General features: G+C 48.2%; 1 protein-coding gene and 1 long non-coding RNA gene across 4 annotated transcripts in view; one reads left to right on the top strand and one right to left on the bottom strand.

The window, feature by feature from the left end:
- The window catches only part of LOC307203804, a 446,600-nt gene that overhangs the window by 259,176 nt on the left and 173,169 nt on the right, over nucleotides 1-14,255 (bottom strand). The window lies entirely within an intron of this gene.
- TLCD5 (TLC domain containing 5) lies at nucleotides 4,342-11,113 on the top strand. Of its 3 annotated transcripts, none has more exons than XM_079954862.1 (3): nucleotides 4,342-4,783; nucleotides 7,317-7,516; nucleotides 9,213-11,113. In XM_079954862.1, exons 2-3 carry the CDS (start codon nucleotides 7,318-7,320, stop codon nucleotides 9,749-9,751), a joined length of 738 nt encoding a protein of 245 aa, XP_079810988.1. In that variant the 5' UTR covers nucleotides 4,342-4,783; nucleotide 7,317; the 3' UTR covers nucleotides 9,752-11,113. The 3 variants fall into 3 exon arrangements, with proteins under 3 accessions (XP_079810988.1, XP_079810989.1, XP_079810990.1); XM_079954863.1 differs by lacking the exon at nucleotides 4,342-4,783 and adding an exon at nucleotides 5,033-5,124; XM_079954864.1 differs by lacking the exon at nucleotides 4,342-4,783 and adding an exon at nucleotides 5,277-5,598.

Below are 14,255 nucleotides of genomic sequence, written 5' to 3'. Positions count from 1 at the left end.
TTTATCTGTTTCATTTGGGAGCATTTAATAAGCATTGCACAATGTAAAAACCAAAACAGTATCATTAAAATACCAGCAAAACCGTAGTATAAAAGCAGAGGGAAACAAGTAAAATAGGATTTCTAAGACATAAAACGGGGTCCTTGATCTCCCCACCCCCAATAATTCTTTACTGAAACTTTTCCATCATACAATACAATAAAACACAAACTAATCCAAATAAAAACAAAAAAGAGTGAAGTAAATGCAAAGCCCACTCTCAAAGGTATATCTTAATCCTTGTCTCACCTGGAAGCTTCCCTTCCTTCTCCCAACCTCCCACCCTGGGAGATGTTCTCTTCCCAGCCTCTCATACAGGGTCCTTGATCTTATGGGTCAAGGAAAGCCTAGGCGAAAAGAGAAGTCTTTACAAGACCAGTTGCTGGAGACCGCAGGAGGGAAGAGTGCTCTTGTGTTCGAATCCTACCTGTGGGTTTCCTATAGGTATCTGGTTGGCCACTGTGAGAACATGATGCCAGACTAGGTGGACTAGGTCCAGCAGGGTTCTTCTTAAGACATCTGAAACCACTGATGGTCGCAACCTCACCTGTACAGCCTCACAGTACAGGGGCAAGTGAAGAAGAAGAAGAAGAAGAAGAAGAAGAAGAAGAAGAAGAAGAAGAAGAAGAATTTAGTTATACCCTGCCCTCCCCAGCCAGAGCTGGGCTCAGGGCAGCTAACACCAGTAAAATAATAATAATAATAATAATAATAATAATAATAATAATAATAATAATAAACCAATTTAAAATACAGGTTAAAATATAATTTAAAATGCAGCTTCATTTTAACAGTAGCCCATAGATCAAAACCATAAGGGGAGGGAAACATAAGGGTCAGACTGAGTCCAAACCAAAGGCCAGGTGGAACAGCTCTGTCTTGCAGGCCCTGCAGAAATATGTCAAGTCCTGCAGGGCCCTAGTCTCTTGTGACAGAGCGTTCCACCAAGTTGGGGCCAGTACTGAAAAGGCCCTGGCCCTAGTTGAGACCAACCTAACCACCTTGTGACTTGGGACCTCCAAGGTGTTGTCATTTGTGGACCTTAAGGTCCTCCGCGGGGTATACCAGGCGGTCCCGTAGGTATGTGCACATTTTGAGGTCACACAGCTATTAGATTTGACAGTGTGTGGTGTCATGAGCAGAATCCAGTTGATCCTTCATGTCTATACTGACGGGCAGTGAATGTGCTTAGATGTGCAGCCTCGAGAGGTGCTTCACACTTTTTAAAAGAATGTTCCTTGCTGCTTCTGGAAAACACCTTTACCTGCTTACTTTCCTCGCGCTGAGTTCCACATGGAGCTCTGTTGCCCACCAGAACCCGACAGAAAACAGGACTGAACTCCTTGCTGATGAATGGGAAGCTCAGTCCGAATTGCTCACTGCCTCTCGCCTCCGTGGGTTGGCTTTGACAGGTGGATGGGCTGCCCAGCTGTCAATCACCTGACTTTATTATTGTGTCATATGATTGGCATGCAAGTGGCAGTGTTCGAAACTCCCATTGTTCCAGGCGCATTTGGAGACACGGAATTTCATTAGCACAAGCAGTTTCTGACGAGTGGAAGGAAAGGAGGACTTTTTTCTGCCTCCTCACTTCCAGCTACTCTCTGAAGACTGGAGAAGAGGCCCTCTTAAGAGTATTAGGGGGTGGCCAGCAGAAGGACAAGACCATGTGAAAAACGAACATAATGTTTTAGCTGCAGTTCATTCATTTTCAGCTTTGTATTTTTGTTATAAAAAAGAGCGCCTAGACATTCTGTTGTTGCGCCCATAACCTAGGGTCAAAGTTGTCGTACGGGGTGGGGAGGAAATAAATATTTTGTGGGGAAATGCCATATCTGGAAATTAGAGGGAGAAAGGCCCAAATCACTCCCCTGCTCCAAATGGCAAAGAGTGATATTTCTTGCAGCAAGCAATTAGCCATTCACTAGGTATGTAAAGGAACACGGGTGGCACTGTAGGTTAAACCACAGAGCCCAGGGCTTGCCGATCAGAAGGTCGGCGGTTCGAATCCCTGCAACGGGGTGAGCGCCCGTTGCTCGGTCCCTGCTCCTGCCAACCTAGCAGTTCGAAAGCACGTCAAAGTGCAAGTAGATAAATAGGTACCGCTCTGGCGGGAAGGTAAAATGCGTTTCCATGTGCTGCTCTGGTTCGCCAGAAGCGGCTTAGTCATGCTGGCCACATGACAAGGGAGCTGTACGCCGGCTCCCTCAGCCAATAAAGCGAGATGAGCGCCGCAACCCCAGAGTTGGTCACAACTGGACCTAATGGTCAGGGGTCCCTTTACCTTTACCTTTAAGTATGTAAATCTGCGAATACAGAGGCAGATCAAATTTTAGTGATTTGTCACGATTCATGGGTGGCTTAAACAACAGGAAGTCCTTGATGATATGCCTTAAGGGCATTAATTGACAGCAAAGTAAACAATAGAGGTACTCTTAAAATCGAAGGCAATTAGGGGTTCACAAAACTGGAATGGCAAAGCTAGCAACAGCAACGACAATCTAAGGTTACCACTGTTGCAAAGGCTGTGAGTAAATATGGTGTTTATCACTAGTTAAGCTACATGAGGGGACTTCACTTTTGTTGTAGGATATAATATGTATCTCCTTAGAGGAGTGCTGCTATTCCGGATTCCAGACACACACACACACACACACACACATCCCACTTTCCCCGCAATCAACCAACATTTACAGGGAAGGCTCAAGTGGAAGAAAGCGATGCTTGTTTGCTTTGTTGGATGTACAAAACAATCATGCACAAAATGGCTTAATTTATTTGTGTTCAGAAGGGCAATTGGTCATGTCAAAGTTATGCCTGACTGGGCCGTCAGGACTGGAGAGATCATCATCCGACCTGACTCACGGTGTGATAATTACTAGACTAGGCAGAGCCATAAGCAAACATATAATCAACACTGGCCTTTTAATGAAAGCATAGAATTCAGAGGTCCATGGAACCAAAATGTTGTGTTTGATGGAAGAGCCTTCTGGGGCCATCAGCCCAGAAAGGTCCTCCCCACCTCAGTTATCCTGTACCTTTGTTCCTAAATGACTTGCTGTGGGCTGGATGGAAACAAAGCTGTTTCATACAGCATCAGAAGATTTTTCTACCTACCTACCCACTTTTCTACCAGTATTTTCTGCTATGTAGGTGGAAAATGTGGCACGCCAGTGTGGGAGAGAGACACTTGTAAGCTGCATACACACTATAACTTGAAATTTATTTACTTATTTATTTTATTTCTATCCCACCTTCCCCCCAGAAAGCATACATGGCTTTTCCTGTCTCCCCACTTTATCCTCATAACAACCCTGTGAGGTAGGTTAGGTGAAGAGACAATGACAGGCCCAAGGTCACCTAGTAAGCTTCAGAGCTGACTGGGGATTTGAACCCTGGTCTCCCAGATCCTAGTCTGGCACGCTAACCACTACACCACACTGACGTATCTGTTGGTCCACTCCCTGTGGCTGGTGCTGATGGGAGTTGTAGTCCGAGAGTTCTGGGTGACACCAGGTTGGAGAAGGATGCCTGAGGTCAGACCTTGGGACCCTCCTGATGTTTTGGACTCCAATTCCCATCAGCCTCAGCCAAAAAGGCAAATTGTCAGGGATCATGGGAGCTGCAGTCCAGCAACATCAGAAAGTCCACAGATTTCCCACTTCTGTTCCCAGGTTCTATCTAGGCCAAGCATAGGCAAACTCTGGTCCTCCAGATATTTGGGACTACAATTCCCATCATCCCTAGCTAACAGGGCCAGTGGTCAGGGATGACAGGAATTGTAGTCCCAAACACCTATGCCTCATCTATGCCTCATTTAGGCCAATACTCCAACCACGAAACCACTTAAGCACCTTCAACACACTTTCCCTCAAAGGATTCTGGGCACTGTAGTATGCAAGTAGCGGTTCTCAACCTGTGGGTCCCCAGATGTTGTTGGACTACAACTCCCATCATCCCTGAGCTCTGGCCTTGCTAGCTAGAGGTGATGGGAGTTGTAGTTCAACATCTGGGGACCCGCAGGTTGAGAAAGGCTGTGTGTAAGCGGTAAAGCACAGTGCTCAGAATTCTTTGAGGGGAAGAATGTGCTTTAAAGGTGTGGTACTTGTAGTCTGTACCTAGCCGTAGTCATTGATCGCATTCTCATCCATGAATTTCTCAGTGAGCCTGAAACAACCCGCTGTCAAAATGACGTTTTCAACAAGAGAGGAAGGCGCAGCCTGAACTGTGCTTCTGCCCCCTATCCCACTCCACCTGCTGGAAACCTTCCTTAACGTATGTGCAAAGTCCCTCCTTGCTTAGGGAGGACAGGATAAGTATTTCGAAGGGGTCACGTCCAGCTCACCCGAGTGATCTCCTGCGCAACAGATTTTACTTGTTCCTCGCCGGGGCTCTCTGTTCCTGGAAGACCTGGCAAGAGGCACGGAAGCGTCTCTCTACACCTCCCGCCCACTGAAATTATTGATAATCAGACACCCGCTCATTTCCTTTCTTAACACACGCGCACCGACCAATTCCGATCACGCCAGGAAACGGGTGGGGTGGGTGTGTTCCCAGTTAAGATCTGCTGAGAGTAAACCGCTTGAAATGAATGAATCTAAGTGGCTCTTGTTCATTAACTTCAAGGGTCTACTCTGAGCAGGACTGACATTGGTTGACTGACATCTGACAACCCTGTCAACCATGGGTTGGGCGCTCTTGTGGGGTTGACGCTCAGCTCGTCTGGAAGCGACCTTCGGAGAGGGTTTGTCGCTCGCCACCCTTCATCCTTTTTCTTCCCTTTCTCTCTCCTCCTTCCCCCGAATACGCCGAGGGGGTGGGCTGCTTCAGGCTCTCCCCTCCTTCCCGGCCCGGCCCCTTGCCCCCACCCTGTCCTCGGCGCTGCGATCTCTCCTCCCCACCAGCAGGTGACCCTAAGCCGGCTCCTCTCCGCCTCCCTCCCTGTCTGCCTTTCTGCCGCCGCCGCCGTCGTTGCCGCCTCCGGCTCGGCGATCATCGTAACGCGGAGACGCCTCGCCTGCCCGGGGGGCGGAGGAGCCGCGGGAGGGGGAGCGGCGCGGTGGCCCCGTCGGCGCTCCGGGCCAGGTAACCTCTCCAAGGAGCGCGCGGGGGCTCCCCAAAGCGGGCGCACGACCCTGCTGGGCTCTGCAGGGCAGGAGAAGGTCTTTGGGGCCGGAGGGAAGAGACGGGGGCCGCATTCCCAGACTGGGGACCTCCTGTTGCGCTCCATCAAGGCGGCGGAAGCCTCTTTAAGGGAGGGCGCGGAGAGCGCGCGCGGCGCTTCCCAGGCATGAAGACGGGATTCCCAACGGGGTTTTAACCCCGGATCTTCCTTCCAACGCCAGGGATGCCTCGGCCCTGAAGACGGACGAGGCATCCAATAAGCGAAGCTCAAAGCACGTGCAAAGGGTCTCCCGCCTCCTCCCCACCGATCTGGAGGAAAGGGGGAAAGGAAGGGACTTAAGAGCTCAGCTGCAAGGAGCTCGGTTTCCCTTTAAGAAATTGCTGAAATGAAAAGCCCCCCCCCCCACCTGTTGCTCCTCCACTGAAATGGCTCAGGTAGGAGGTGGTGTGCTGGAAAATCTCAGTGCTTGAGTACTGTGGCTCACCTTCCAGATTTTAGGCAGCATTTGCTGATCCAAAGGCTGTAGTTGGGGGGGAAAGGCTTTTTCTTTTAGAGTTTTCCCTTCCGAACCTCACATACCTCTCTAAGTGTTTTTACCCATCACCTGTAATTTCTTCTCCCATTTTCATTTCACGCTTAACTTGTACTTTAACCGCCGCCCCCCAAACTGCCAGTTTCTTTCATCTCTCATTTTACATTTTATTCTTCCTCCCATAACAGTTTCCCCTTCTTCCCCTCCTCCTTTCTATTTCGGATTTATCTGTTGTCATTCCAACAATAATAATACAGTGGTACCTCGGTTTAAGAACAGCCTTGTTTATGAGCTATTCGGTATAAGAACTTCGCAAAACCAGAAGTAGTGTTAAGGTTAGCAAAATTTACCTTGGTCTATGAATGGAAGCACCGGTGGCAGGACTCATTAGGGAAAGTGCGCCTCATTCTTAAACCAACGGCTTTGGTTTAAGAATGGACTTCCGAAATGGATTAAGTTCATAAATTGAGGTACCACTGCATATATATTTAAAAATACTAACCTTTGATCTCACTTTATAATTTCCTTCTACACTTCTTCTGGCCCTGCAGAGGAGAGAGAGCTTTATTCTTTTCTCCCTTCTGAATTTCTCTGACTCCTGGCCACCTTTATTCACCATGCAACAACTTAGTCCATTGCAAGAGGCTATGGTGGAGGCTAGGGGTTGGGGCAGGCAAGTGAGGAGGCACTGGGCAAGCTGTGGCATGTGAAAGTGCCCCCCCCCCAAGCTCACTGGTAGGTCTCAGTCCACTATCTAAGAAACACTGCTAGTGGAAACAGATGCAACTGTTAACCCTCCTTTTAAAAACCTAGTAAGTTTCCAGTCCTCACAGAAGCTGCACAGTGTGTGATCGGAATAGACGACACCTTGCCTTACACAGGCATGGAGAGGGTTAAAGAAAAAAACAAAGGATACAGAGTACTGCTTAGCACTTAGTGAAAAGTTATTGGAAATAAATAATTTGTGGAAATAAATAATTGGAAATCACTTGACCAGCATTTCAGGCTCTTTGTGCTTTGCTAACCTTTAGGTTTTCCCCAGAGAATGCTAGCACCTCCCATTTCGCAAAAGCTTCTGTCACCTCTTTTTGACAACAACCACCACCCAAGATTGCTATTAGAAGCAGTGTTATAGAAACTAAGATATATGCCCCCCTCGAACCTGGGTTCAAATGGCACCTTGAACCTGGGTTATGGTTGCCACAATGGAATGTCTATTCACCAGGTGGTTGGACTATACTGTAGATGAGCACTGGGGTCTCTTCCAATGCTACAGTTTTATGGTTCTGGAATCTTAGCTACATTGCTTGACTGCTTCCTCTTACAACAATTCACTTGCCCCAGTATGGAAGAAGGAAAAAAACACACAGTGGAAATGGAACTAACCATGGCCTAAGGCAGAGGTTTTTGAATAGTGGTTGTCAACCTGGCGCCCAGAAATTGCAGTTGGCTCCAAACCAGTAGCAAAATGCACCTGGCACCTGGCTAATTTCTAACTAGCAGGAGTGATTGGTGGCAAGTGATCCCGCATCTTGTGAGGGGCAGGGGGGTTTCTGGTTAGTTGCAAGAACTGAGGGATTTAACTTCATCCTTTTCTTTCTCCCCTCTATCCCACCACAGGATGGTGGCTACCATGGTCCTCCGGGTGGCCTTCAGCCTGATTGGCTGGCTCTCCCTCTACACGTGGTCTTGCCATTGGTTCAAAGGCCGCACCTACGAGTGGAGTTGCAGGCTGGTTACTCTGACTCACGGGGTTCTTGCCACTTGCTTCTCCGGCTACATCAGCTTTATCGATGGCCCGTGGCCTATGTCTTACCCAGGTATGCTGCAACCGCCTCACCTTAGATCAGAAGTTGGCTCCACACTGGCTGAAAAACAATGTGGGGACAGCGACAGCAGCAAAGTAGATATAAGGGGCTATTGGAAATGGAATTGAAAATAGTTCAGATGGTTCAGGGTTCAACGTGATGCGCACGTGTACAGTCGTGCACATGTCACACGTGCCTAAAACGGTCACTGCCTGAGCAGGTATCCTCCCCCACTTAACATGCAACCGACTTGTGTGCAACTATGTACACACGCAGCACAGGGAAATAAATAAATAAATGAATTCCTACTCAGAAATGGCAGGAGTTGGAGAGTATTTATGGCTCATGTGGAGACCCTCCCTGGAGCCCAAAGAGGATGTCACGGAGGGTGGAGGAAGCCCTGCAGAGACTGGAGATGCAGCAGGTCTTTGTTTAGGCTGCTCAGCCTCCCTGCCTAACAGCTGATGTGCAGGGTAGCGCAGCAGCAGCCAGTTTCCCGTACATCCTCCAGTCTTCTGCCAGCCCCAGAGCTTCAGTTCTAGTTGTGGATATTTTTGGATACAGCTTTTTTTTTGGCAAAGATTGAAGAGAAAATGGCAGAGGGTGTTTAAAGGATGCTCCCCACATTACACAATTTCACTTGTGTGCATGGCGGGCCGGAACATAACCCTAGCATTAGTGGGGGGGGGGGGACGCCTGTGTTGTATAATCTTAGAAAGCTGTATAATCTTAGAAGGCTGTGAGTATCATGAAGACTTCTGAATTTGCCACTACACTACTGGCTAGATGGACCAATAGTCCGGCTTAATATAAATCAGCTTCTTACAAGCTGGATGCAGTCTGACCTAGGGGTGGGTTATCTGGTTTTCAGCATCGTGATATACCAATACAGAACTACCTTGGTTCTCGAACTCAATCCGTTCTGGAAGTCTGTTTGACTTTAAAACGTTTGCAAAGCAAGGTGTAGCTTCTGATTGGCTGCTTGGCCCCAGAAACAATGCCGACATTCGGCTTCCCAAAAACGTTTGCAAACTGGAACATCTCTGGGTTTGCGACATTCGGGTACCGATTTGTTCGTCAACTAAGCCATTCGGGAACCAAGGTACCACTGTATATCACAGCGTCTGAAATAAGGATGGCCCTATTTAGAGGCACAGGGGACGCGGCTGGCGCTGTGAGTTAAACCACAGAGCCTAGGACTTGCCGATCAGAAGGTCGGCGGTTTGAATCCCTGTGACGGGTTGAGCTCCTGTTGCTCAGTCCCTGCTCCTGCCAACCTAGCAGTTCAAAAGTACGTCAAAGTGCAAGTAGATAAATAGGTACCGCTCTGGCGGGAAGGTAAACGGCATTTCCGTGCGCTGCTCTGGTTTGCCAGAAGCGGCTTAGTCATGCTGGCCACATGACCCGGAAGCTGTATGCCAGCTCCCTCGGCCAATAAAGCAAGATGAGCGCCGCAACCCCAGAGTCGGTCATGACTGGACCTAATGGTCAGGGGTCCCTTTACCTTTTTATGTAGAGGCATTGGCTGGCTTCATGGTTTTCCCCACATTGTAATTTTTGCATAGCACACATACACACATACATCATATTTTACAATACATTGCCAGGTCAAAAATTATGAAACTGATGTGGACTTCAAACTGGTTTTGGATGATATATTGATATATCGCCCAGCCTTAGTCTGACCTTCTTTTGCCTTTCCTTTCAGGGTCACCTAACACCACCCTACAGGTGCATGCGCTCTGCATGAGCTTGGGTTATTTCCTCTTCGATCTTGGTTGGTGCGTCTACTTCCAGGCAGAAGGGGCTCTCATGCTGGCCCATCACACCGTCAGCATCCTGGGCATCACTGTCTCCCTCGCCCTGGGCGAGTCGGCCGCGGAGGTCAACGGGGTCATCTTTGGCAGCGAGATCACCAACCCGCTGCTGCAGGCCCGTTGGTTCCTCCGGGAGAAGGGGCTCTACCACACTCTTACGGGGGACGTGGTGGACTTCTTCTTTGTGGTGCTCTTCACAGGGGTGAGGATCGGGGTCGGGGCGTGGCTGATGTACTGCGTGTTGATGTCGCCCAAGCCCAAGTGGTTCATCAAGGTCGGCGGGGTGATCATGTACACCGTGTCTTGGGTCTTCATGGTCAGCATCTGCCAGTTCGCCCGGAGGAAGAGCATGAAGAAGTACCATGCCTGGAGAAGCCGGTGGAGCAAAGAGATGAACTTGAACACCAACGGGCACCTGAAGGACCATTGACATCCAATCCGGGTCTGTGTTCATGATCTGGTTAGCATGGGGCAGGGGGAAGTTTCCAAAGGTCTGGTGCACAAGGCCATGTGTGCAAGACAAGTCACATTGGAATGAATACCCCGGGCCGCCTAGTAGATACGTAGAGTGCTGAATTAAGACTGGGGAGACCCCGGTTCCAAGACCTCCTTAGCCACGAAGCTCACTGGGTGACCTTTGCCAGCCACTTTCCTCTAAACCCAACATACCTCCCAGGGATTTTATGAGGAAAATAGGATAACTCCTGCCCTGGGTGTTTTGGAGGAAGGGCGGGATACAATAATGACCAGTTGATAGACCTACGTCATGTTGGAGTAGGCTGGAATAGGTGTCAACTCCAGGGAAATTTGCACTATGGAAACATTGGCGTATCGTGCTGCAGACGAGGTGCATTCAATGAGATGAAAACACTTGTGTACAACACAAAACCTGTTTGCATTCCCAAGGCTGTGAGCACTTGGAATGCAATTAACCATAACCTCCTCTAGCAACGTCACTACTATACATGAGAACAGAGGATGCTCCTTTATCTTGAGTGGGATCATTGGCCCATGTCTACACTGTACACTAACTGGCAGCTGATCCCTAGTTTTTTCAGGCAAGCAATGTTCCAGTCCCAACCCTATCTAGAGATGCCAGGGGACTTGCTAAGCAGCACCAGTTCATTTTTACAGTGCATTTCCCCAACATGCCATTCAAGGATCAGGATAGTTTGTCGTTTATAGCATCCAAAAACTAAGAGAAGTGGCACAGGAAGAGAAAGATTCCCATTACTGCCACTTTTTGAATGTGTAATATGATGCTGAATTGGAACAAAGATTCACCCATTTGTTTCTGACAGGAAAGCCAGATGTCAAGCATGAAGGTGGCAGCAGCCCTTCCATTCTGCCACCACTATGAGCCAATATTTGGGAGGTATTCCTCCTCTAGGCATGGCAGTTTCACTTCCAATCATACTTAAAGGGATGCTTCCACTTTCTCTGAAGACCAGGCTTGAAAATGGAAGGTTGGGATATATCAACCCATCCTGTGGTAGAAACCAGGTAGACAAAATCATCTACCACCTCCTGCCCCAGCTGCAACAAATCCTGTCTCTCCAGTATCATTCTCTACAGCCACAGCAGGTGCTGTACCTCTCCAGTGGTTTGACTTCACTCTCAAAGGCACACCCCTCCATTGTCTCCCGAGACATATGGATGCCAACCATCAACCCATCTTCTTAAACCACACACAAACGTGTATTTCAGGAATCGTTGCTCCAGTACGCCTGGGACTTCCCTGAACAGTAAATCAACGTTACATTGCCCAGTGTTAATGAAACCATTGATTATTGTTGGCTTGAAGATAATGCCTGAAAGCACATTTTAGAATTCAGGGGGGAGAGGGGGCTAATCCTTAAAGTAGTTCTTGTTTTCTGATAGCTTGCTGTTTTCTCTTAGGCACACTCTTCTGTATTTTGAGTGCTAATAAGCAGAAGAACTAAAATCAGTGTTGTCGCACTGTTGGGGTGAGAGATGTTTGGGTTTGGCTCCCCTGCAGTCAGTGCTGAGGTTCTCTTGTTCAGCCAGAGCTGCAACAAAAGTCCTATTGGTATATTTGGGACGATCTGAACATTGTCATGCTCACGGGGGTGGACTGAAAGTTTGTATGTATAGTTTCTAGCTGTTTCCTGGGCTGTGTGGTCTGGATGTTGGTATAGTGAGTCAAAAGTCCCAGGGAGGCATTATATGCCAGGGTTGAAGTATAGAGGCACCTGACAGCTTCCATAATATGAGCTACAATGTGGCTGGGATTTATTTTTATACGTACCTGGAATACTGGTTAAGCTGGCCCTAGGAGTTTGAATGAACTGATTCCCTCCCTACCCCTTGGGGTTGTGAAGGAAGAAGATGTTGTCTCTTGCTCTTATGCCTCAAGAACATAGGAAACTGCCTTGTAATGGGTCAGAACTTGGGTTCCTGTAACTCAATACTGTCTACACTGATTGGCAGTGGCTCTCCAGTGTTCAGGCGCGGGTCACTCCCAGACCTGCAAAAGCCAGAGATTGAACCTGGAACCTTCTGCATGCAAGGCTGATGTACTACTGAGCAATGGTCCTCTCCATTGTGTGTGTGTTTTATAAAAAATACATACCACTGTTCATAAAATCAGAGTGGTTTACAGGCAGCCATTTTGCATGGGGGGGTTTCCATTCCCAGCCCCCATGTCCATTGGCTGAGTGTGCATAAGTATGCCCCACCCCTGTTCTGCCCTCTTCCACGTCCAAAAGGACCTGTGTGTCAGCAATCACACATCAATTAAAGGTAAAGGTAAAGGTACCCCTGCCCGTACGGGCCAGTCTTGACAGACTCTGGGGTTGTGCGCCCATCTCACTTAAGAGGCCAGGGGCCAGCGCTGTCCGGAGACACTTCCGGGTCACGTGGCCAGCGTGACATCGCTGCTCTGGTGAGCCAGAGCCGCACACGGAAACGCCGTTTACCTTCCCGCTGGTAAGCGGTCCCTATTTATCTACTTGCACCCGGAGGTGCTTTCGAACTGCTAGGTTGGCAGGCGCTGGGACCGAGCAGCGGGAGCGCACCCCGCCGCAGGGATTCGAACCGCCGACCTTTCGATCGGCAAGTCCTAGGCGCTGAGGCTTTAACCCACAGCGCCACACATCAATTAGACACACCTAAAATGATTGCTGCCTGTACAACACTCAATACATGAATCCATACAATAAAAACCATATAGAAAATTTTGAACTCAGAAATCAGCTCACTGTTATGGAAATGTGGGTTCCTAATTTCCTGCATAAGCCTTGCAGAATAGTTTTCAGCAGGTGTTTAGAAGATGACAGTAGGTGATTGCTGAATCTCCACTGATAGAGTATTCCACAAGAGCGAACCGGCGGCACTAAAAGCTAAGTTCCTTGTTGCTGTCAAAGGAGCCCCACCAACTAGAGGAACAACTGGTGATGCTCCTGCTGATATCCCTGTGATCAATCTGGGGTATAAGGATTCCAGGGGTCCCTAAGTTGTTCAAGGCCTTGTAAATTAATAAAAGGGACTTGAACCTGGCTTGGTACTAGATGGACAGCCAGTGCAGGTGTTTTAACAATGCTCCATCCATCAGCAGTCTGGCTGCTCTATTCTGCACCAGCTGGAGCTTCTGAACCATGGGCAGCCCCACCAAAAGCACATCGCAGTAATCCAGCCTTGATGTGCTTGGGCAGCATGCCTGCCATTCTTCGCTGGATCTTGGAATCTATATGGCTTTGATAATATAATAGAGCACATAATATATATCCTCTGAGGATAAATCTGGTAGCTTCTGCTTCCTAAATATATATATATATAATTGAAAGGAGCAAGTTCCTTAGTCTGGGTTGTTGTAGACTTGTCCATTCACTAGTTTATCATTGTGGTGGAAAGCTGGGGAACAGGGGCTACTTAGCATCTCAGCTTCAATCCTTGGCACCTTTAGGTAGGACTGGGAGAGTAAATACTGAACTGGGTGGACTAAGGAAGTGTCCTTTGTTCCTAGGCTTGGGAGCCCTGGACTACCCATTAATGATGTCCCTGCAGGGATCTCTATAATGGCACTGATGCTGCTGGGCATAATTTTATATATGTACATGAGACTCTTCCCCTTTTGCATGGTCAGTGGGGTCTCTGTGCATTAGAGGCGTGCAGGATGGAGACTGACTTGTGCAAGAAAGAAAGCTGAGCTGAGTGCTTAACTTGACATAATCGCCTTATCCACTGGATAAGGAAGGTCACTCAAGCCACCCTGATGCTTTGGAGCGGCATGTGTGACGTACAGGAGCAACCGCTTCCTTGATAAGGTAGCCCAAGTATGGTCAGGTGCAAGAAACCGATCTTGCAAAAGTCAGGGAAGCTGCGTTCGCTGCCATTGTTCTCTGAAGGGCAGGCAGGCAGGCAGGCTCCAAATACAACACAAGAGTGTGGCCACGTGTCACAATAACCAAACCCAGGATTAATGGGAGCTGAAACGTATGCGATCAGCAGGCTCATATCATAAAAAAAGGGGCTCAGCAATTCCTCCAGTAACCAGGGCTCTGGACCCTAGAAGAATATGATCAAACACTAAATGATTATATATGCAAATAAATGAACGGCCAGATACAGGCTTAGCACTGTTTAATTAAACATTCCTGTTTCTTCCTTCCTCGATAGCAATTCTTGAGGCTTCAAATGAATGCTGGGAACCAAACTAAGGCAATGGTTTTAAGAGCACTCAAGGTGGAAGGAGTTTGGCATATGAAAGATAGTTTTGTTTTGTTTCTAAAGGAAACTTAAGCCCCACATAGAAATGAAGAGTTGCAAGTGGGATCAGCAACAAAATGTTACAGTGCAGAATGTTCCTGTTCAGGTTGCCAGCCATGCCCTTTTTCATTATATTCCATTCCATACCTGCCCTTGCAGTTTTCTGTCCCTCCCCATCACAATAGGTAACCAGCATTCTGTGGGTT

This window comes from Podarcis cretensis (assembly GCF_951804945.1).
Source record: "Podarcis cretensis genome assembly, chromosome: 15".
Classification (NCBI taxonomy): domain Eukaryota; kingdom Metazoa; phylum Chordata; class Lepidosauria; order Squamata; family Lacertidae; genus Podarcis; species Podarcis cretensis.
This window is presented reverse-complemented; position numbering and strand designations above follow the sequence as displayed.